We start from the raw sequence: 21,982 nt of genomic DNA on the forward strand, positions 1-21,982 counted from the left end.
GTTGAAGAAAAGAAAACGAGTCCAAGCTGGAAAACAGCACGTGTAACAGACAAATCTTTCTCCAATAAGTTTTTTTATTCATAATCTTTTATATAAACAGTTAATTGTTGAATAATTTACACACAGCAAGATTTATTTTCGTCATTCAACATAACATATTTCTGTACATATCACTGCTTGGCTCTCCTTGAGGAAGAAAAAAACAAAAAGTCAGAAAGCGGGACTTTCAGCTAATCATGGCACATTTTGTTCCGATACAGTTGCTTTTTTTTGTCATGGAGCTTGTTTGTGGTATTATATACACATATACACCCAAAGGAGTGTGTGAGCACTGTGAGGCTGATGGCACGGCTGATGGATTCGTCTTGTGTTGCTGTGTGTGTGACGTCACCAAATAGCGTTCCATACATCATGGCTTTATCAGCGCGATGCATTATGAGGACATGACGAGGAAAAAGGTGAAAGAAACGACTGTGAGACGATGGCGAGGTGAAAAAGAAGTTTTAGACATTTTGAAATCTGCAATTTTTGAGATCTAGAAATTCAAAAATTAGCCTAAAAATTTACTTCTTTATTTTTTCTTCCTGAAGCAAGGAGTCTAAATGAGCTAACAAGTAAAGAAGGTCGTCTCACTCACATGATTCAGTCAAAACAAGCCCAGATTTTACATCACAATCTTATTTCCAATGATATCGATAAGCTCCTGTAATCTCAATTGTACCCAAATCTTATAAACCGACAGCAGCAGCACTGCAGAATCTAGTGCTATTATTATGAATTATACCATTAACTTTCTGAATATAATCTTAATAGCACGAGCATTTATTAATACTCACTATAGACATCTGAGTGAATCGACTCTGCTGATTACAATTAAGGGACTCACGCCCATGTTATTTATTTTCATATTGCCGCCTTTTATTTATTGCCGTATTTATTTATTTCATGCTAAATATGAGTTTTAAAAAAATGTGCTGCACTAGTGCCAAAACAAACATAACTATCATGATACAAAATATATTTTTAATTTGGAATTTAAATCGGATTCAGATTTTAATGTGGAATCTGTTGAGAAATTGAAATGACTGATGTTAATGTACAGCTTTAATCTTTAGTGGAGTCTAAGCAGTGAAGCGATGTGATATTAAACTACACTAAAAGACAAAGGGGCGGCTGCGGCGTTTAAGCTCCAGTGTTCTGCTACACCACGTTTACTTCATGTTTGTAGTCGACACAAAATCATTTGAGTGAAACTGAGTACTTGTTAACTCCATCAGCCTCTTCACCTAAAGCAGTGGATTTCAAAATTTCAATTAGATCAAAATTTGAATTTTACTCACTGGATCATTGCATTAGTTAAACTTTAAGTTATTTTAGATGATCATGAGAGCCTTCATGAATGGTCTTGTGTTTTCACACCTCATCACACGGACAGTTTCATTTCATTCAAATAGCACAAAGCACACGTACATACAAATGTGAGATCGGTGATACAAAAACATTTAGAAACAGACAGCGATGATTTGATGGAAGGCAAACAAGCGGCTGTACACAAACATGACCGCGGTGGCCAAAAGGACGTCCCGCTTTTTCCTTTTTTCTTTTCAAAAAAGACTATATACACTGTTAATGCAAATTTCATTTCATAATGTACAAGAATAGCAAAAAAGTTTACAGTCAGAAAAGTAGTTTGAATTTTTGCCCCTCCCTGTTTTTTTTGCCTAAAAAAATAGAAATGAACATCTCTAATAATAATAATGTAATACTTTTCCTTTTTTTTCCTTTTCTTTTTTTTTTAGAACAATAAAATACATACAATGCCTTGTCTTCAGCCTGTCACACTGCCAGCTTGCTTTCTTTCTTAATTATAAAAAAAAAAAAAAAAAAATTCCTAAACTTAAAATTAAGTGCTGTGTGTTTGTAGGGAACCTGCTGCAATCTACAGTACGACATTTTTCATCATGTGTTCTATAAATAATTGCAATTACTAAATAAAATATGCTTCTAGCTCTGTGATTTCTTCCACACTAGGATCTTATTCTGGTAATGAACGAGGGACCGATTGAAAGTTTATGTGAAAATGATCATTCGCTTTGCTGCGTTAAAGCAAAACGCCACAGCAATTCCAAGCAGAGACAAGTTCAACTTTGAAAAGAAAAGAACACAAAGGGAAGAAGAAAAAAAAACAACAACAACATATGAATATCATTCACATATACCCATACAGTAATATTGAGCCAAGCAGAAGAAGAGAAACAAAAAAACAAAAAAAATGTTTAACCCATTAAAAGTTCACCTTTATCTCAGACTAAGCATTTAAAACTCCATTGATGGGTTAATACGACAGGACGTGTCCCAAACAAGGCTCTTCTCTCTGTCTGAGAGGAACGCTCCAGTCCAGGGAAGTCTGATGGCTGGGTTTGGTTTGAAGTCTGTGCAAGGCACTGTGGGTAAGAGCCTTCAGGCTACACGACACTCCACATACGCTCTTCAATCGTGTCGCTAGAATCCGCCGGAAAATTAAACCTAAAAAGAGCGCAACAAATTTCTAGCATGATCAAGAGGCTGAGGGAGCAAGCAGTGCCTCCCATGCTCGAGCCTTCCTGAGAATTCATCTTAAGCAGAGATTTGTTTGAAAGAAAAGTAAAACATTAATACAACATTTTTGGCACACAGGATTGTCCTAGAAGAGCTAACCCATGCACAAAGGGGAGGATTATAGCGTCCATCTCCCCTAAACCAATCAACACCACTACAAATAACTCTCCATTTTCACAGTAAGGAAAAATACATTGTGAAACAACAGACAAAAACATTGAAGAGGAAACACATTCAGTTCACAGAACAGAGGGACATGACGAGGGCATTTCATATTGTGTAGAACAAGAGAAAAAAATTTGACACGAGAACAAAAAAACAAAAAAAATCAAGAGTGTAAAAAGCTTATGCTGGATTTCTGTGTGTCCTGTGACACATTTCTATAATCACTCGCCTCCACAGATTTTTTTTTTTTTTGTTTGTTTTTTAATAAAGTTTGATGTGTGAATAAAACGACAGGTTTGTTTGAGGTTGTTAGACTGAATGTAAATTCTCCTTTTTTCACACTGAATCTGAAAGAAAAACTCTAGCTCCATCATAGCCCTAGCACCTGTGTGATTACCAAAGAAAAGAACTTTTTAAACATTTCCATTCACTGAGAAAAGGACAGAAAACTTCTTTAATCCACAATCTCTGTAATGTTAACTCCAGTAAGGCTGTTAGAAGACCATCTCACCCTAGTGGTTCTCGTGGAGTTTTATTTAACTCCATTGTGACAGTAATCAAGTAAAAGAAAAAAAAAAAGGTTAGTAGTAGTCCCACAAAAGTAGTCCCACGTTTGAAATCGAAGATTTAGAGCCTCGTTTAAAGCTGACTTTTGTCTGAATGTACCAATTAAACATTCAACAAAAATACGGTTTGTAAACTTCTTGATGGATTTCAAAATGACCCTTCTCCTGCATTCACACTAAAACCTGACAAACAGCCGGAGTTTCAGTAACAAACCAGATCTGAACTGAAACTCAATTCTTTCTTTAGGGACGACGCTGTGGGGTGAGAAATCGCTCGGCTGAAAAGATTCCTCAGACGAACCGTGTGCTGTGACTTTGACCCAGTTCCTTGCTCCCACCTTGAATCCTTACCTGCCATTAGCTCCCATTTTGTAGACAAAATTGTTACCATGGTTTCATCTAACCCTGTCATACACCAGCTCTCGTTAAACAAGTATAGAGGCATACAATAAAGTTTGGAAGGAAGCAGCAGAGATCTCTGGAGCCCCTGCTGAGTGAGTGTGTGCATTAGACTTCTGTGCTAATCTAGACCACCATCATAACCGAAATTGTGGTAAAGATATTTTCTGTTCTTTATTCAGTCTAGAGAAATGTATTGAAACGCTGACCAGAGGTAATCACACACTGCTGACTAAACTCCGAAAGGGGGCGCTCAATCTAAAGTGTACTCTCGTCTAGAGACCCTGTCTTACAGTAACAGGTTAGATTAAATACCAAATGAACAAATCACATAATGGTTTAAGATAAAATATGACGTGTCCTGGTGGGAAGAGAATTTCTGCACTTCGGTTAGGTCCCATTGCAGAGATTTGTTTTGTGAAATATACTGAGATGTGATCAGCTGAATCAATCTTTTCCCCTAAGGAAAAGGAAAAAAAAAAGATCCTTGGTGTAAAAAAAAAAAAGTTAGGAACTCTGATTGGGGACGATCGATAACCATCACCTTTAATGTCGTTAACTGAATAACAGAATTGTAGAGAGAGAGAGATAGAAAGAAACGTCCTCTGCTTAATTCTGTTCTGTAAATTACTGAGGTAGACTGTGTCCAAACTATTAAAAATAGAATGATTTTTTAACTAAACCGAGTCTGACTGTTCAGCCATAATACCTGTTCTCTCTAGTTATTTGAACGAGGATGTACCCTGGGTTAGAGATAATAAAAATAAATATGTTAAACATTAGAGATATGTCATCTTGTTGAAGAAAATTCCACACACCTTCATGATAATTGCCTGTAGACAGCAGTGAGGAGTTTATATTATTTCTTGTCAGCAAGTTCTACAACTTTAGACTGAGAAGGTTAGAAATTTGAACCATGTCAGCAGTTCTGTAAGTTACTATCTGAGGAACACTGACTGCTAATAACTGTTAACCTAGTGTGAATTCTGTGGGTTTTATTCTCTGCTAGCTTCCCTGACTGCTTGTACAAGTTTCTACACAGCATCCTTTTCCGACAACAGTGTTGACTTTTATGCTACGCTAACATCGGTGTGCTAACAATTTTATAATTTACTTGATGATTACCCACAGTAATGTTAATTCTAACATGAGTTTAGTTCTCTGCTAATCTTTAGTTACTGGCAGCATTCCATAATGGATTTTAATACTCTACTAGTTTCTCTGGGTTTAATGCTCTGCTCATTTGTTAGCCACATTAAGAATTGTGGAAGTTAGCAGGGCATAAATTCTAACAGACACACTAACCTTTGAAAACTAATGCTAGTTTCTCTTAACCATGTTAACATTTATGGAGTTTAAAAGGACTAACAGTAATTCTAAATCCTGGCTTTATATCCTGCTATGTTCTATTTACCATCTAGCACATTAGCCACTCCTTTACACGCATCAACCCTGTATCACCTACTTAACCAGCACAAATAAAGAGACTTGTCCACCTTCAAAACCATATAAATGTATTATTAAATCTTCACTGCTTTACATCTGGTGACTTAAACCAAAAAGCAGTCTTCTCTCATGCATCTAGTCTCCAGTCAAATTCTGGGATCAGTTTTGTCAAATAGCGGTCAAAATTTCCCCCGTATGTGACATTTAAATTACGGTTGCAAAATCTGGGAAGCTCACTGGAATGTCTTGATGTCTGCTGAATGGTTTAACCAAACCTCATGCTTTAACATCCAGCCTCATGACCACCACACAGTCCTCAGAGACATTAGCATTATTATTACTATTTAGTACCCATGTTTGACACCTAAACATTAAAAGAAAAAAGTTCTGAGGTAATAAGTTGGCATATGGATAAAGTGAAGATAAACAACGCTGTAACACGTGGTGATAATATTTTGTAGCCTATGATGGTGTACTGTTCTGAGGCATGGTGTTTGTCACAGTGGCTAGTAGCTCAGCTGTTAAAAGCTTAGCTAATTAGCAACATATTCTAAAGCAATTTTGGATGTAGTGCTCTTACAATTCAGCCATTTTGTGTAGAATATTCAACACAACAGTGTTTGACAAAAAAAAAATTTTTCAGATATTTTTTTCGTAAGTATGGTTAAAACCCTGAAATGACGTTTCACCATCAACCGAACGTTAAGCTAAACCCTAAAACGCAGTGAGTCAAAAATGAACCACGAACACAAACCGATATTGGCTAAAATATGGGTTACATTTTTCTACAATCTGAGGTCTCACTGTCTCACCTGCTTTAATTAGCGCCCCCTACATTTTATATTAGTAATTACAGCTATTTCCCTGTGTGAGTGCTGAGTAGTGTGTGATTCTGTTTAATGGGTGAGTGAATGTTTTAAATAAAAAGACACTCATTACTGAAAAATATGAAACATCTGTAGAAGACATAAAAAAACCGAACTATGTACAAAATTTTCAATGTTGCCTCTATTATATATATAATATTGACATCCCATCAATATTCTATATATTGTATATATTATATATTTATACCAATTAGATATCAAAGCAGCAGCTTTTTGGTCAGTCTTGAGGAAACGCCCCTGTCCAATCCTTAACTGTTTTAAATATCCTTCAGTCATAAAAAAGGATACAAGCAAAAACTAAGAAAAGGAAACAAAAGCCAATAAATTAAGCACGCATTCACCAAACACCAGAGTGGATCAGCGAAAAGAATCAAGGATCCTCCAGAAGTAAAAATCCTCCTTTAGGCAAAGATGATGTTTGTTCTTAGAAAATGTTGTGCCGTCCCTCATTCAGAAGTCCTCTGATAGTCTTTAAAGTCATTGTTCAGAGGAAATGGATATTCTCTTTGTTTTGTAGGCCACTTACTAAAGGCCACAATCTGAAAATCAAAAAATTATAATAAAAATAATAATAATAATTAAAAAAAAAAAAAAAAAAAGCAAAAAAAGGTTGAGTGGGAAAAGAGGTTGTGCTGAAGCAGCCTTCTGGTTTTCAGAGGTTCATATTCACAGTTTTTTTTTTAAATAATTTCTCCATCGACCAGGAAACTTGGCAAAATGAAAGCAGAAGAAAGCAAACTGCGATTTGGATGAATCTGGAGAAAAGACGTTGCAACCATGTCGCCACAGCAGGAAGGAAGTCCAAAAATAAGAAAAAAAAAAGACCTGAGATCTGTTTTAAGGGCCTCTGAAAAAATAATTAAAATCTAAGAAAAACATAAAGAAAAACAGAGCAGCGCAATGAGGAAATGTTATGAAGGGCTCGAGCGAGGCAGAGAGAGGATTCGACCATTTTTCTTGCCACCATTCATGTGTGTGTAGGGCACATGCTCGTCGTAGGGGCCGCTGTCTCGGCTGAAGCTACCTTCCTCCCTCTGGTTGTAGGAGGATGGGTCCAGCGGGATGCTCTCCATGTTCTCAAAGTCCATGTCAAACTCCTCACTTTCAGGAGGTTTGTTCTCCTCACTGTAGAAGAATGAGAGCTCCTGAAATGACGGATGAAGGTCATCCTTCAGCATCTCAATAATCTCAGTGAAGGTGGGACGCATCTTTGGGTTGTACTGCCAGCACATCTGCATCAGGTTGTGCCTAAAAGAGAATGATGACAAATAAAATCACACCAACAATATACATGACTGTGTTCAGTGGGTGGAACGCTCAGCAGTGTTTGAAGGTTTTCAGTATTTGTGTAATATAATAATTATTTTTAACCATACATCCTCTCAGCGCAGTTTTCTGGCCGATCCAGATATCCTCCATCCATGACGAATTTGAGCACCTGTTCATTGGAGAGGCCCTGATATGGCTGCTCTGCTAATGTACTGATCTCCCATAAAACCACACCAAATGACCTGCAAAACACACACAAAAACACACACAATCAGTTTACCAATGTTTTAATTTATTTGTTTTCTAACCTGGGTTTACAGCTTTGGCAGTGGAACTGCAGAATTTTATTATTTTTTACTGAAAACTGTTTGGAACCCTGTGAAGAAAAACGCACCAGCAATCTGACTGAGCAGTGAACACTCCGTCCTTCAGCGACTCAGGAGCCATCCATCTAACTGGAAGCAGTCCTTTCCCTCCTTTACGATAATAGTCTGTCTCGTAAATGTCCCGGGTCATTCCGAAGTCTGCAGAAAATGAGCAGGTTAATGTGTGTCTCCTATTATAATGCTAGTAGGATTTAGCCTGTTAAATATAATGCTAGTTTCCAAGTTAGCTTGTTTACTCCTATAATGTTCTCTGTTGTACCTCCTATCTTCACAGTGAGGTCCTCAGCCACCATGCAGTTGCGAGCGGCGAGGTCTCTGTGCACAAACTTCTTTGCATTGAGGTAGGCCATGCCATCTGCAATCTCTGCAGCCATCTGGATCATGTCGCTAAGTGTGGGAGGACTACGGCCGGGATTAGACTTCACACGACAAGGGAACATATAGACATGCTCAGAGATGCACACAGATTCATGAGAGTAAAGAATATAAATCTTTAGAATCATTTGAATCAGTGGGTATAAAAAAACATCCCAGACACTATGAAAGGGTGTGTGTGTGTGTGTATAAACATTTTTCTATGTATGTATAAACAGTATATATACACATACCTATATATTAGTGGTTGTGCACGTGTGTTTCTTTTTTTTTTTGTTTACACCTGTGTGTATATTTGTGTTTGTACACTTCCATGTGTGAGTGCATGCATGTGCGTGAGTTTCCATGGACATGTGAGCAAATCTGTGATCATGTGTGTTAATTTCTCTCTATGGGTACATGTTGTTTTGTGTGAGGTGTGTATTCATAAGTGCTTGTTTGTGTGTGCACATCTAGTAGTTTTGTGTATGAGTGTGTGTGGGTTTAGATGTGATTGTATCTGTTCGTATGGGCATTCTCATGTTTGATTGTACGTGTGCATGTGTGATTCTGTGTGTGTGTGTGTACCTCAGCATCAGGTCTGAGGCAGCGCAGGTAACTTTTCAGATCTCCGTGTGTCATCAGTTCCATTACCACTAATGTCGGTTGTCCTTTCGATACAACCCCCAGCAGACGCACCTACACACCACACACACCACCTTATTCAATATTTGATTAAATATCACCTCCAATCCAAACTGTGCATTTTTTCTTTCTGGATAGAAGAGATTTCTGGGTCATGTTGAAGAAAGCTTTACAAACTGGCTTCGCGCTCAGCCGTGTCTTGTGTAAGCTGTGGTTATGGAAGAGCTACAATAAAAACATCTTGGGCTGCATGAGCAACATAATGTTAATTTGTTATTAAACTGCCATACATCGTGCTCTGTATCGGCTGGTTTAACCTCTGGATTTGTGTGCTGGAAAATACGAGGCGAATTATAAACATCCCCTCACGCATGCAAGGTGGCAACATGGCTAACCAGAAAAAGCAATAAGGTTCTTGTAAGTAAGTGGACAAGATCGCCAATTTCTTTTCTGGATGTGTGGAGTGAGGCAAAATTCTGTCCAAGCCTATTGAATAATAAACAGTTCCAACATTCTTTGACAGATAAAGGAGTGTTTTTGCCTCATCCACTTCTTTTCTATTGGCTCCCAAGGCAGAGCCTAACAAACCCACAGCTATTGCTAACGGATGCAAACGTGTTTCTTTACCACTTCAGTAAAAATGTTTTGAACTAGGTTCATTTTCATTCACTGCTTTAGCTGGAAAACAATAAAACAAGGAAATTTCACGAATCACTCGTCACCTATATCGGTTCTGTAAATATTGGCACCTCAAATAACTGTCCAGACAATATTTGACACAGCAGTAACATATGTCTTATCACTACTACCTTAAATCACACTCACCACATGGTGGCAGCTGAATGCCTTCATGACTGAAGCTTCGTTAAGGAATTCGATTCTCTCGCGCAGACTGGCAGATTCGTTAACTGTTTTGACGGCCACCCGCGTCTCCGTTTCACCTTTTATGATATCTTTAGCGTTTCCCTCGTACACCATACCGAAGGAGCCCTGACCAAGCTCGCGCAGGAGAGCGATCTTCTCACGTGCCACCTCCCAGTCATCGGGAATGTAGACTGCACATAAGAGACACACAAACATCACAGCTACATTTAATAAAAAGTTTATTATTATTTCTTTCTATCTATTATTTTAACTATATACACATATATAATTGTAGATGTATGGATATGAATGTGTAGGTATGTTATATTAATATGACTATGATATTGACTCTCACCATCGTTTGCACTGATATACTCTGGGTTTGACGAGGCAATTAAAGGGCCAGTTGGTCCTTCAGTTTGTCTGAGGTGACACAAAGAGTTTAAATAGTCAGCAAAAACCAGTATCGAAACTTTAAAGTGTAAAGAAATCATCAGGGTGTGTGTGTGTGTAGGTTATGTACTTTTTCCTGAGTACGAAACAGACAATGCTTCCAACAAAACAGAAGAGGATGAGCAGAATCACTGGGACGACAATGATCTTCATATTCATGTGGTCTAAAGGGAGCACGAGACAGTTTAGAGATGACTGATCGACAACGACAATAATAAAAATATTAATAAGCTTAAGTGGTGGTAAATTATTCATTTCAGCTGCATGGGAGAGTGCTATATAAAGAAAAACCCATACAGAATGCACATGGAACTCATTGAAATCTTACTGTCAGGCATGAAGAAGTAAACTGGCTCGGTCCAGGACCCGTTTCCTGCCAGGGAAGTGGCACGGATTCGCACGCTGTAATTCCCCGGATGTCCAACTCTCAATTTACAACCTCCATTCTTTTCATAACTGATCCTCGATACGCAGTGATGCATCTCCTGAGACAGACGGACAGAGCGAGAGCGAAGAAGAGAGAGACGTATAAAATTAAATTGTGTTGTGTGTGCTGCAGGTTGGTGTGTTTTTGTGAGAGAGACACCGAGCTGACCTCATTATCAGACAGCCGATGGTAGTTGACTTCATACAGGATGATCATGCCGTTTGGGGATTTGGGCTCTTGCCATTTGATGTACACAAACTCAGGCTCTTCGGGGAGGATCTCATGAGTCACACGACCCAAAATGTTGTCCGCATTGACTGCAAATAAAACAGCAAACAGAAGTTAAAGACATCATATCACATGGGTGACATGCCCCATGTACTGGAACTAGGCTGACATTTAGATTATCTGGCTCAACAAACAAAATTCTATATGAAATACTCTAAATCAAATTCATCTTGTGGATGTACTTAAATTGAAGTCTTAGAAAAAGTGCAAGTTTCTGTTATTCCACTAGGGGGCAAAACAGAGCAAGAAATTCTACACTAATGCTGTAACCACAATGCATTTAAAAATAGCTTATTTATGGGCTTTACAGTGAAAACAGTAAATATCTGTTTTGTAACCTATATTGATTTTTTGGATTAGATTAAGATTAGGCAGACGAGATAGTCTTACAACATTATTACATGCAGAGTTGAGTAACATAGCAAATAGTATGAATAAAGGTTAAAGATGGAGTTGGAGACGGTACCCCCAGGCATGGTGCGGGCACTGACGAAGGTGGCGACACTACAGAAATCCAGGTTCTCTGGGTGGTTACACGCCTGGATCTCAATCTGGTAGCTGGTGAAGTGATGCAGGTTCGAGATGGCAATCGATTCTTTCCCAACGACCTTCAGCACCAACTTCTCCTCTGGTTTCGGAGTAGGGGACGACCCGTTGTCCAAGAGAGGGGGTGGGGTAACGGGTGAGGAGAAGGTGGAGTTAGCCACTCCCACTGAGCGGCGACGACGGTGTGATCTAAAGATGGGAGCAAAGAGAGAGCGAAAGTGATTTTTCTCCATGTCTTTCAAGACAACTGCAATGATAAACCTGTGTGGTACCTGCTTGGTATCCTTCCACAAATAACAAGTACATATTTAATTTCCCAGACACTGACAGACGATCACTGAGTTGAATCAGTGTGATTCGCATCTGATTTGTGCTGATTCATTCTTGACCCTCTCATTAGTGAGCGCTTACTTGGGTTCAAACACTTCGTTGTGGATGTAGTTCTCAAAGGTTTTACGGAACTCGCGCTCTTCTGCCTCCTTCTTCAATTGTGCCTCGGTTTTGGGGCAGCTACAACACTTATCCTTCCCGTGGTTGTAATCCTCAGTGTTATTCCACTTCTGATTGGTGTCTTGACTGGGGTTTGTGGGAGTGCGGGATGGCAGCTTCATTCCTGCAGGGGAAAAACAACCAGGACAACTCTTCAACACTGCCATAACACCATGACAAAGACAAAATATTTTACACCTCATAGGAAAGACAAGCAGGGTTCAGACCTTTCTGGCAGTAGTCATACTTGTAGAGCTCGCTGTCCTCCCCTTGTTTCTGATAGGACACACGGTAGTGTGTGATGTTCCCATTAGGCTCTGAGGGGGTTTTCCACTTCAGAATGATCTGAGATGAAGTGTTAGAGGAGATGGAGACAGGGTCCAGAGGCACAGAGGGTCCTGAAACACACAAACATTTATTACTTCATCTACTAATTTTAGTTAAAGAAAGTAAAATAAAAACAAAAGCACACTTACATTTTAACACATTTTCATTTTAGGTAAATTTGAGTACAATTCTTTCCCTGTACATTAAATAATATATATATAAAAAAATATATGTTTATAAAAAAGATATTTTATGGAATGCAAGGTAATGAAACCTTTTCCAATAATTTCTAACTTTTTTCTGTCAGATCTTTACTACAGTTTTAAAAATAATCTAGTCAATTTCATGTTTTAATTTTTGAAATGACTACAAATTGCAATGAAATACAGAAAACCCACAAATTAGAAAGTATCTTTGTTTTTACCGACTTCAGTCACATCCTCATTAAAATAATTAAAACAAATGCAATATTGTTTTAACTAAAAAGTTAATAAAAAGGCACTGACTGCTGGCGTTGGTGCGGACATAGATAATTTTGCTCTTGGCTCCTTTGACCTGCTGGTCGTCAGAGACCGACAGCTGCGTTTTCACCATGATGGCATACTGTGTCCACGGCTTCAGCTGTGTCAGGAGAGAGCCGGGGTCACGCTTCATGTCTGTTGTCCTCTCTGGTGGCTCCACGTCTGTGATCATCCAACTGTTAGAACCACAAGCATCCTGTCCATCGTACTCAGTCACGTTCTGATGCGGACTGGAGAGAGACAGTATAGAGAGAGAGAGAGAGAGAGAGAGAGAGAGAGAGAGAGAGAGAGAGAGAGAGAAGGAGGGAAGAGGGAAGTTAGGTTGCTCTGTTCTAGTAAACAGTTATACACACACTGGGTGCTGGAGTGTGTTATATATCTAAACCACGTATGACACTCACGCTTCTTTATACAGCACCATGAAGCCCAGCAGGTCTCTGAAGTCACGTGGCCAAAACGGCTCCCATGTTATCAGTATGTGTTTGGCCATCGTACGGATGCTGGTAAAATTCAGAATATGGTTTTCACCTAAGAGAAATAAGATCGGAGAGGTGGTGAGAAAGGTGGACTCAGATCGATAAGTGGACCTTGACACCTAGGACCATGTTATCTATCTATCTAAACAGTGACTGTAAAAACATTTTTTAGAAATATTTTTGAGAAAAAATGAATACAATTTAAAATAGTCATAAAAGGTACATACTTTATGTACAGAAATTAATGGCATGTAAAATAAGACTAATATAATCTAAACTTCATCTGTTGATCAGTGTTTATAATAAAGTGCGGATTAAGTGCTTGGTGGATAAACAATGATTTTGGAAAACATGCAAGAGAGTGTACAAACTTCAGTGCTATATGATACTTCTTGTGTCTCAAGGGTTATAACATGATAACCAGCATTAATGTATTCAGTGTTAGAGATTTAAGCACTTATGTACGTCGCTCTGGATAAGGGCGTCTGCCAAATGCTGTAAATGTAAATGTAAATGTAAATGATAAATATGGGAAAGATGCAAGCATACAGGAGGCCTGATCCCCATTGGTGCGAGGTCCAATGTCGTTCTTGATTTGTCGTTCTTTGGTCCCTGTCACTTCCTCCATTTTCTCAATCTCAGACTGGCAGAGTTTGGGGTTGTAGTGGAAGAACATGCGGCCCTGCTGGATGGTCAGGTTGTGTTTGGACCAGTCCCAGAGCTGGCGCAAGTTCTGATTATCCAGCGCATAAAATGAGTAGTTTCTGCAAAAACAACCAATAAAATTCAACACAAAACTAAATTGTTGCCAAATTTTAAACAATTTATTTATTCAAATATAGATTTGATTACTGAAATCAGCATTATAAGCATGATATAAGAGAAATAAATCTTTTTAGGTAAATCAGGGTGGCTTCAAACGCTGATGCCAAAATTGTACAAAAATAGCTTAATAGAAACATAGTAAATCTACAATGCAGCTCATCACAGCACCCTGGCAGAGAAAAGCCCCATCATATTTCTTATATTTCGTAGGAATGTTCTAGAATACAGAGCTTGTGAGTGAACGTGCTGATCTGAGGCCATACCCAATTTCTGGAGCCTCTCCGCGGATTAGGCGGAGATTCCGGAGGAAGGACAGCGAGACGAGCGCGTAAGCCCTGCGGATAGTCAGGTTGCCTGTGATCTCCTCCAGCTGACCCAGGTTGGCCTCAAGCTCCGCCGCAATGTTATCTGAGGAACACAGGAACCGCTTAACCACATAAACAGGAACTCTTAACTCCACATTTATTCTTGGCTATTTTAGTAAACTTTCCCTTGCACAGCCACATGGAATAACATTTTATTTATTGTTAGAAAAAAGAAATATTTTTAGTTCTTAATTGAAGGAGAGTAAAATTTTCTCCGTCTCAGAACCACCCGAGTTAATCCATCACGATCCAGAGCCAAGGCCAGTGAGCAGACTCTCAGACTAAAGTGACCGTATGCTAGCTACCTTCAGTCATCACTCAGCTTTTACTAAACTCAGCTAAACTAAAATTAAGAATGCGCATCTTCGTGCTGAAACTAAGGCCACATTCACACGGCAAGTCTTAATGCTCAGTTCAGATATTTTGTTCAGATCTGATTTTTTTGTTTGACTGTTCACATTACCTTTTAAAATGTGGCCTCTATCAGAAACCAGTGTGAACCACTGTTTGCTGTTTCAAACTGACCTGCATGCGCAAACGAACAATAACGATGACGTCACACACAACACGCCGTTGCGCTAAAAATTTGGCGAGGTTATGGAAGAAGTAAGCATTTTCGCTTTTCTTTCAAACTGTTTGTGTAATGGCAGCCGTAACATTAACAGTTTTGCCTGAATAGAAGTATCTCCCCATATACTAATTAGGTCTCACACCTCACTCTCCCTCCACTGACTTGCTCCATCACTGTTCTTCATTTTGTAGGCGTAGTCACGTTTGTGTGTGTAATCGCCGGGCGCATAATTGTGACGAATGTCGATGTAGATTGACGTAAAAGTCGCATCAAACCCGCCTTGGTTGTTCACACTGCGGCCACATTGGAAAAAAATCAGATTTGGGTCTGATTCAGGACCACATATGAAAGTCTAAATCTGATTTGAAAAAATCAGATCGGGGCAAGATTTGAGTGTTCACACTACTCCTGAAAAAGTCTGACCTGGTCACTTGACGCCAAAAAAATCAGATTTGGGCCAATTATACCTGCAGTGTGAACATGGCCTAACACTGCTGAATACTAGATCTCTTATATCTAAAGCACATAGTGTAAATGAAACTCTTACTTATCAGGGGTTTAAACCAACTGAGCACGTAGCATTAAACAAAGCTAATCTTATTGGAAACGGTTTTGGTAGATGAGGAGATGATGAAGTTAGTTAAAATATTTGAGGTATCACATAAAAGCTTGATATTTGAACTTCTTCATAGTAACATAGCATACACAGACACTAAAAAGTCAAGCCATTCATTTCCACTAATGATTATTTATACCCCCAGGGCAATGTTCTGATCTACTTTATCCCAATCCTGTTTGTTTCTGCAGAAACCCTTGATTGTTGTAGACGTTACTATTTATTTTCATTATCCACAAGACAGAGCGGCGTTTTAAAATAGAGTCACACTACCGCTGAGTGATGCCTTGTCAAATCATTGCCCCGTCAAATCATCGCCTCATCTCATTTGAAATGTGTATTATTCATTATATATGCACTATAACATGTTCAGACATCAAACGGACTGTTCAGACATTTCACATTTCCTGGGGAGGAAAAGAAATCAATCTTCTAAATGGTGCTTACTGCCACCGCGGATCTTTATGATAAGGCTGCCATTGAGGACGGTGCATCCACGCAAAGCCTGAGCCGCTGTCACCGAGTCGATCGTCTGCACTCCGGTACACAGCTTAGGACAGAGGCCAGCGCACAGAGTACAGTTTAGCCTGGAACAAAAGACAAAACACGGTTTAGCATTTATGGAAGGAGTTGGCGGTGTCAGAGGTAAAGCTGTGACCTGGTGCAGAACACATTGAGTTTACACATTGTGGTTTATCAGAGAGTGGTGTTTTTTTTTTCCAGGACAAAAGAGAGTCTGAGAAGAAAACAACATAACAAATGAACCAACAGAAAGGTTTATCATGTCTACTTGCAGAAACAACAGCAAGGAAAAACTGTTTGTGTGAGGGGGAGTGAGGGCTTATTAGTGAACGCCTGCCAGGCAAAGGTGGCTGCAGCAGAAAAACAACCAAATTACCAATTTCCGAGTCCTTGGAAGAGAGAAATCCAATCAAGTCACTAAAATCTACAGACTGCATGCAAGAAACAAAGAAACAATCAGGAACAACTGAAACAAAGAAAGAGTAAAAGAACCAAAAAAAAAACAAACAAAAAAAACAGCAAAAGAGATAAACAAAAGCGTGAAAGAGAGAAAGAAATAATAAACTAGATTTTTAAAGTTTGACACGACAAACTTTGATGTTGGCTTTGACAAAGCAAGTATTCGCAAAGGCCGGTGTTTTTTGGAGGCGAGTGGACATAAGGATCAGTGTTATGTTTGGAGTCAAGAGGACAGAAAGCTAGGGTGACAAAACGTTTGGAGGCAATTGGAGACGAGCATGTGATGTCATCCGAATACTCTTGAGGAAGTTCCCCACATTGGGCTGAGTGTTTTGATATGTCACATGGCCATGTTGTGCTAATTTTTTATTTTCACGTGACGTCACGTGAGGCCACGTGACGTCACACGAGGCTACATGACGTCACACGAGGCCATGTGACGTCATCAGAATACCCATGAGGAAGTTCCCCTCATTGTTCTGAGTGTTTTTATATGTCACATGTCCATGTTGTAAAAAGTTTTTTGATTTTGCATATATTGGGGGCGGGGCTGCGGCACAACCGAAAGGCCAGTCGGTACACCAATTTAAATCTTTGTTCAGAGTATCACCCTAAAGGAGCTGGCCGAGTTTGGTGTAGGTAGTTTGAAAGCTTGCTGAGTTATAAACCTCCAAAGTTTATAATGGGAGTCTATGGGGAAAAAAGGCCACTTAGCAACAAACTCCAGACCGGGGTCTACAACATATCCGAATTTGGTGCATGTGGCACGAAATCCCTAGGAGGAGTTACTATTTATACATTTTTGTCTAAGCTTAAATAGGAAATCAGAATGTTGGCTTCTACAAAGAAAATATAATCATCAATAAATCTGTTAAAGAATAAACAACAAAAAAGAGAGCAAAAGTTGCAGGAGACTGAAAGAATAAAATATATATATATAAAGCAAAAGATTAAAAAAAAAAAGTTCAAATGAAAGCAAATGAGCCAAAGAACAAGAGAAACAGTGAAAGTGTAAGTCAATAAAAACGAATGAAGAAGAGTGAGCAACAGCGTGAAAGACTACAAGTGAGCAAAAGACCACAAGAAGGGAGAATTAAAGTAAAATAGGAAGTAGAGTGGAACAGAGAGAATTAATAAAAACAGAACAGCATGAATAAGAAAGAATGAAAGACAAAGGAAAACAAAATTTAAAAAGAAAAATAGTGATAGAAGGAAGAAAAAAATAATGAGAAGAAGAGAAAAGAATGAGCAAAAGCGTGAAGTAAGGGGGAAAAAGCGAAAGAAAGAAAGAAAGAAAGATAGATTTTTTTGAAAACAGTAGTGCATGCTACAGATACTAGAACTGTACACTTGTCCCTGGGAGAAAGTTTTCATGTTGTTCAGGACTAATATATAAACTAATATAGTGTAAAGAAACGTGTTACTCACGTTGAGTCCATGACGGTGTATCCTGAAGGGCATTCTGGGATACATGCTCCGTCGTGGATGACGTACTGGTGACAGTCTTTGCTCTTGGTCTGTTTGCAGTGGTTGTGAAGTTCCTGACAGAACTGGAAGGTGACGCAGCGCCACCCTTTAAAGGTGTAGTAACCGGGAGGACATCGCTCCACACACCTGTCTTCATGCAGGTAGTGATGACACGCCACACATGCCCTGGCACTCCCCGGCTCCTTACAGCCACCCAGACACTGCTCATGACAGCACTGATTAGACGACGTGCAGGCGTGATGTTTACACGCAGTAGGACAAACTGAGGACAGACAAAATACAACCTCAGTACTCATATGAGTAGCATTACCCTTTTTATTATTAGCATTGAAATTTTATTATCATCATTAACCAAATCTTCAATTAATACTTAATAAAAAAAAAAGTAATGTGGCCTGAAGTCTGGTTGTTAGCTGGATTTTATGACAATACTAAAAGAAAAGTGACTTGTTGTGAATCGATAGAATAGTTTATACTTTAAGAATGCAGCTTCTTGTTACAAGAGATATTCAAATATATATATAAAAAAAGAAGCAATAAAGGATTGAATGAATGAATGTCTTGTTTAGTCATTAAAAAAACCAGAAAGACTGAGATTTAGAGAGAAAGAGAGAGAGATGGGGAGAGAGATGGAGAGGGAGGGGGGGGCAGATGGAGAGAGTTCAGTGCACTTGCAGGATTTTTCAGCCTTTGCACTGCGAGTGTTTTTGTCTGCAGTGTGACATCAGCGTTAAATCTGCCGGACTTCATTAATGTCCTGTAAGAACCCCTGCGTCATGTGACACTAGGGGGCCTCACTGGAACAAAACAACATAAACCCCCTTCGGTGTTGAGCAGCCTGGAGCTCCGCCTGGCTGAGAAGAGGGACAGGGGTGAAGGAGTTCAAGACGCATGAAGATTGTCCTGATTGGACAACTGGACAGCGGAAGATTGGAGAGGAGGCGGGTTCCCAAAAAAATAAATAAAAAAATAGACAGGGTGGGAGACTTAACCCTTATAGGACTTGGTCATTTGTATATATTTTTCTATCTTAAATCTAATAAAACAAAACACGAATGTGTGGAGATGTGTGACGTGAAGCTGCACTACTGTCAGAGATGAAGTTACACGTTCATCAACTGTTTCTGAGCAATCAGAATCAACAGTGCTTAAATAAGTGCTGATAGCTGAGAACAAGTGTTAATGCTGAAATCTTAAGATTTCATTTTCAATTCTATTTCAATGAATAATTAGATAATTGAACAGTTTTGCTGAAATGGTGAACATATTTATTACTAATTGATATGGTCCTAAATGTAATATACAGGACAGGGAATTACATTCGTTTATATTTCAAATGAATGTTTAAACAGGATCACAAGCAGGAGTGCAGTTATACAGACTATCAGCACAGGCACAAAGACTGTCGACGCAAACAAATTCATTGCTTTTATATTTCAATTTTATATTCACAAAAAACATGCCATTTGCCGTGTAGTCCTCACCGATTCTGCTGCAGTCATCACAACAGGGATTATGTGACAAACAAACACAGTGATGTGGCCCAGAGCAGTCTTTTGTATTTCTTTATCTTTACCGTTTAATTTTGGTTTTTTTTGTTTACTTTTAAACCTTGTGTATTTTTGTTGCACAAGCATTTCTTTTTATATATATTTTTAATATACAGAAATGATCCTCAAAAAAGAAAGAAAGAAAGAAAATGTACACTTGTCACTTAGAAGACTAAACCAATCCTGAGAATGCAGCGTGTAAACATCTCTCCTTCACTGACGCTCCTTTTACACATGCACTCACTCCTGTTTCTGGAAAACTCCACTCAGGAGTTTCACTGCAGCCCGAGATCCGCCCTCACCCTTAACCAATGTATTTGCTGTCCGTGGAAGGCAGCCATTCAATGGCTTCTTCTATTGCTGAGAGAGATCCGCCCCTTATTAACCCCTCACAAGCTGACTGACAGACACACACACACACACACACACACACACACACACACCTCCAGGAATGCAACAGGAATAAATGTGAGTTAAGACAAAGCCATAACGCAGGGCTACAACAGTACTGGTCTCCCCACTTAGGCCCCATCCCCCTCAATCCCCACCCAAACACACACACACCACCCCTCCTGATCAGTGTGACACGTATCTGCACTTAGTGAGGCTTCTCACTTCCATTCACACTTCACGTTTGTGTGTTTCCCACGAATAAAGCAGCTATGTTTACATTGTCTGCGTCACACGGATATAGGACGCAGAGGAACTGCGCTTCCGGCTCAGGAACATAACCCGGCCCTTTAACTATGTGAACAATAAACACGACTTGATCCCAAAGGCAAGTCTTTTCACCAGGAGCCCACACACACACACACACACACACACACACACACACAGAAGGGCGCGCGCATGCTCAGATAATTAATTAATTTACTGTTACGCCCACAAAACATGGAGCTTCAACATAAATGATGCAGCTCATCCACACACCCACACAGCGTGGCCCACTTCTTTTGTTTTTACTGTACACTGAAGGCGTTTGGGTTTAAGACCAAAAGATGAACATGAGATGAGCAGAATGTCAGCTTTCATTTCCTCACATGTACATCCAGTTGTTTTAACACTTAGAACACTAACAGCACACATCTGGTGGCAGACAACCATTTTCTTTAGCAAAAGAATATGAACAAATAATATTAAAAGTACACTTAATATTTGGTTGTTGTTGTTTTTTTTACTGATTTGTGTGCGGCCATTTTTTAATGATCCTTATTTTTGGGTATTTTTTAGCTGCTAGTTTATATGCAAATATTTCATGTCTCTTAAAATGTACAGTGATGGCATTTTGTTGTCCAGTACATACAGCGATAATAAAAAAAAAATTTAAACAAAGAAATAATAAGGGAAGAAATGACTAAATATAATAGAGTCGCATGTTTACTTTATATACGAAAACTTTTCAAAAGTCAAAAGAAATATAACAGTTCTTTCATTTCTTAATACTGTGTCATTTTTGTTAGTTAAAAAAAAAAAAGACTTTTTAGAGAATTTTAAACATCACATCTTGAGGAACTGACAGATTGACAGGGAACATTACAGGACATTTAATTAATTAAATATTGGCGAACCGGGAGTCATTTAACTAAAAGTAAAATTTGAAGTCGTCAAACAAGCTTGCTGATAGAATTTGTTGATTCAAATTGTTGAAAAAAGCAGCGCTGAATACACTGTGGATTCGCCTACTGGACGGAATGAAAAGTGAGAAGTGTTTTTTGGCTTAAACCAGATGCTTTACTGAGCTCTCTCATTTTTCTCCATTCAAAAAATATTGTTTAAATGCATAATCCACCTGATGACTAGGGAGATGAAAAAAAGAGAGCGGCTGGTGAGAACGAATGGTTACATCTCTTCCAAGAATGAAAAGGAACTAATGTCTTATAATAAATGACAAACTGCTGCTCCAGTGTGCTTCCAGTACCATGGGATTGTTTATTTCTAAAGAGAAACATTTTGTGCCTCCAGAGAAACTCCTCCTACTTCCACAGGTATTGTAATACTGTGATGGAAACCGGATACAGGGATTCAACCCGGAGAGTAGTGGACTTGGATTATTATCTGTACTGTGCCACAGTGTCTAGTGGAAAAGTGTCTCATATGAGAAGGACTGTGATCCTGAAACTTGCACCAAATTCACACAGAAGCTGAGCTCAGTCAACTCATAACGGATGCAGAAGTTGAGCTTCTTTACTACTGGCAGGAGAAAGAGGGACAATGGGTTTTGATTTGATTGGTTTTGAGAGAGATAATAATTGTTTAATGTTTATTATTTCAAGAGCTCCCAGAAACTCCCACTAAAAACCACGCGCCCCATAACTACAACCACTTTCCACCACACCCCCAAATATACTGCACAGTGAATAAGCCGTATATTTCATAGTCACACACTGTGACCAAACACAAAGCTTTAATGTTTCTATCACAATCATGATATGTAATTGACGTTCATGGAAAAGCGTGGGACAACCTGCCACCACATGCAA

The 21,982-nt window shown here is 39.0% G+C and overlaps 1 protein-coding gene across 1 annotated transcript in view; it reads right to left on the reverse strand.

Moving 5' to 3' along the window:
- Nucleotides 1–54: 54 nt before the first annotated feature.
- Nucleotides 55–21,982, reverse strand: part of insrb (insulin receptor b) — a 61,465-nt gene continuing 39,537 nt past the window's right edge. The window contains exons 3-21 of the mRNA XM_027158413.2: nt 17,893–18,214; nt 15,931–16,070; nt 14,195–14,339; nt 13,656–13,870; nt 13,032–13,158; nt 12,616–12,860; nt 12,010–12,180; nt 11,705–11,906; nt 11,214–11,482; nt 10,628–10,776; nt 10,361–10,517; nt 10,103–10,196; nt 9,935–10,002; nt 9,541–9,770; nt 8,659–8,769; nt 7,976–8,135; nt 7,725–7,854; nt 7,438–7,572; nt 55–7,309 (exon numbers count right to left, since the gene is read on the reverse strand). Of these exons, the coding sequence (XP_027014214.2) occupies nt 6,973–7,309; nt 7,438–7,572; nt 7,725–7,854; nt 7,976–8,135; nt 8,659–8,769; nt 9,541–9,770; nt 9,935–10,002; nt 10,103–10,196; nt 10,361–10,517; nt 10,628–10,776; nt 11,214–11,482; nt 11,705–11,906; nt 12,010–12,180; nt 12,616–12,860; nt 13,032–13,158; nt 13,656–13,870; nt 14,195–14,339; nt 15,931–16,070; nt 17,893–18,214 (3,407 nt within the window). The 3' untranslated portion in view covers nt 55–6,972. The remainder of the gene's footprint in view (nt 7,310–7,437; nt 7,573–7,724; nt 7,855–7,975; nt 8,136–8,658; nt 8,770–9,540; nt 9,771–9,934; nt 10,003–10,102; nt 10,197–10,360; nt 10,518–10,627; nt 10,777–11,213; nt 11,483–11,704; nt 11,907–12,009; nt 12,181–12,615; nt 12,861–13,031; nt 13,159–13,655; nt 13,871–14,194; nt 14,340–15,930; nt 16,071–17,892; nt 18,215–21,982) is intronic.

The sequence above is a fragment of the Tachysurus fulvidraco genome, chromosome 2 (assembly GCF_022655615.1).
Source record: "Tachysurus fulvidraco isolate hzauxx_2018 chromosome 2, HZAU_PFXX_2.0, whole genome shotgun sequence".
Lineage (NCBI taxonomy): Eukaryota > Metazoa > Chordata > Actinopteri > Siluriformes > Bagridae > Tachysurus > Tachysurus fulvidraco.